At 40.9% G+C, this 2,364-nt stretch overlaps 1 protein-coding gene across 1 annotated transcript in view; it reads left to right on the plus strand.

The window, feature by feature from the left end:
- LOC109462145 overlaps nt 1–2,364 on the plus strand; it is a 4,532-nt gene continuing 2,168 nt past the window's right edge. Inside the window, exons 1-3 of the mRNA XM_019758639.1 lie at nt 1–43; nt 462–1,067; nt 2,150–2,266. Of these exons, the coding sequence (XP_019614198.1) occupies nt 1–43; nt 462–1,067; nt 2,150–2,266 (766 nt within the window). The remainder of the gene's footprint in view (nt 44–461; nt 1,068–2,149; nt 2,267–2,364) is intronic.

Here is a 2,364-nt window from a genome sequence, read left to right on the forward strand (position 1 = left end):
ATGGCTGGAACCCCCATGTCAGAAGACATATCCTCTACCACAGGTAAGGGACAAGTCACATATTGATGTGGATATTGGTGTAAAATGCTTGTGTCAATGAATATTGTTGTACAACAGGACGTAATTCAGCTGTTGGCCTCAAATGTCAATAATAATTAATAGTAATGTTACATACATAAGCCTTTGACAATATTTCTAGCAGCCTTTAGTTAACTGATACTAGTAATAGCCATTAATACCTAAAATTAAAAAGCATCTGCAGGATACAGTGACAGGTGCAAGCCAAGTGGGCATGATTTTTTTTGGGGGGGGGGGCATTCTTAAAGTTCAGGTAGCACACTGGGCTACCTAAGGTTCAAAAATAGGTTGCCCCAAGTAAAATTTGGTTGCCTTGGGCAACCAGGTATTTTGCACGCTGAAGACATATAACATATTCTTAAACTTGACCTCTGCACATGCAGCAGATACAAGTAGAGATGAGAACAACGAAATATATCAGCCTGAAGATAATCCCCACTGGTCAACAAGCCTGTTAGAAACCAAAGAGGTCAGTACCCTGTACACTGCAGAAACTGACTCGACAACAATCTCAACCTCCCCTGGGAACATTTCAAGTATTGATGAAGAAAGATCAGCAGCAGAGGCCACAGACATCGCTGACGATACTGAACCTGTATATCACAACCCTGAAGACAATACCGACAGTAACCCTGGGCCACCTATAGATGGTAGTGATCTAGATGACACAGACAGAGCACCTAGTAGTAATATCCAGCACCCAGACACCACAGGGAGTTTAGATGACACTATTAACTCCGGCACTGGGGATGTTGACATGTCTGACGATATCGACATCAAAGCATACGATGTCCCTTACGAAACAAGCAACGAGCCTGATACCCAAAATCCCAACAAAAGAGTGATGACAAATCCGATGTATGAAGAACTGCCTGATGACAAAAACTTACAGAAGCTTCAATCCCAACCAAGCATGAAGGCACTGCAGCAAAACACGATATACGGAGGACTATATTTGGCTTGCATTCCTCTCAGCCAGTTGGCAAGAGGTAAGACTTCTTCTTGGTTACTGCCCAGCCCTACAGTGTAGGATTATTGGCAGCCGTTACGCATTGTTAATAACAATTGTGACCCGGTACATAAAAAAACAGAGGGAAAACAAGGATAACTGAGAAGGAAACATAACACAACTGATTTTGTGTGTGCTAAAGACGGGACAAATGCATTAGTGCGTTAGTAATATTTACATATACACAAGACATCATGGGGTGGCTCAATGCAGCAGGGTCCTTGCCATTTCAGATTTGAACTGGGCGAGAGACCCCGCCTCCACCGCACCAGGCTCAAGTTCGTTTCATTCCCTGATGGTACGGGGGAAGACCGAGAGCCTGTAGAAGTTGTTTCTGCTTGCGATGGCCTGCAATGTTTGAGTGTGATTGATTCGGCGGGAGCATCAAGCATAGACCTATTTAAGGCTACACCAATTTAATTTGTTGGTTCTCAAATTCGCCTCTTCATTTTTTTCTGACTTGCAAAAAAAATATTCTGGTTCTGAATCAACTAAAAAATGCTCATATTTTGCCCCCAACAGTTGAGGAAAGTCCTTTTCTTCCTAGTTGTTACAATTTTTCAATCTATCAATGCAGTGTTGATGAAGGTTAGACATCCAGGTAATACGATACGCCAAAAAGCAGTTACTCAAGCAACTGAATATGATTCCAAAATCATATCCAGTTGCTTGAGTAACTGCTTTTTGGCGTATCACTGCAGTGGTTTGATTAAAAGTTCCAAATTCATTGTTCAAATATTAACCCAGGCTTTTGTGTTGACTTCATGGCTCCTATGCCTAGACCTGTTTTTATTTTTATCTTTTTTCGGCCTGTCGCTTTATATTGTTCCTGAAGAAATTTCATTGTAATTGTGTTTTGTTTACCTTTTAGTCTATTACATAGCTGTACATGTATGTTTTAATTTTACCATTAGCTATAGGCTACATTGAATTGGAATAAAGAGAATGAAGAGAACTTGATCACTATTCATGTTCTTGATGCCTTTACAGTTCACTGATTCATATCTACAAAAACTAATATACATGTAGACTGTATATTTTGTATACAACTGTTTTAAACAGGTGACTCTCCAATCTATCGTTACTGCTACCTGATCGCTTTTGCAATTTTCCTGGTCATGGTTGGACTGATAACAGCAGGAATCATGGTGGAGCTGAACCACAACACTCAGGATCATGGTAACCCCATGGTATTGTGTTTTTTCCTTCTACAAGAAGATTAACTTTTGGAGAGAGGGAGAGAGAGAGAGAGAGAGAGGAGGGAGGAGAGAGGACAG

The sequence above is a fragment of the Branchiostoma belcheri genome, unplaced genomic scaffold (assembly GCF_001625305.1).
Source record: "Branchiostoma belcheri isolate BF01 breed outbred unplaced genomic scaffold, Haploidv18h27 scaffold113, whole genome shotgun sequence".
Taxonomy (NCBI): domain Eukaryota; kingdom Metazoa; phylum Chordata; class Leptocardii; order Amphioxiformes; family Branchiostomatidae; genus Branchiostoma; species Branchiostoma belcheri.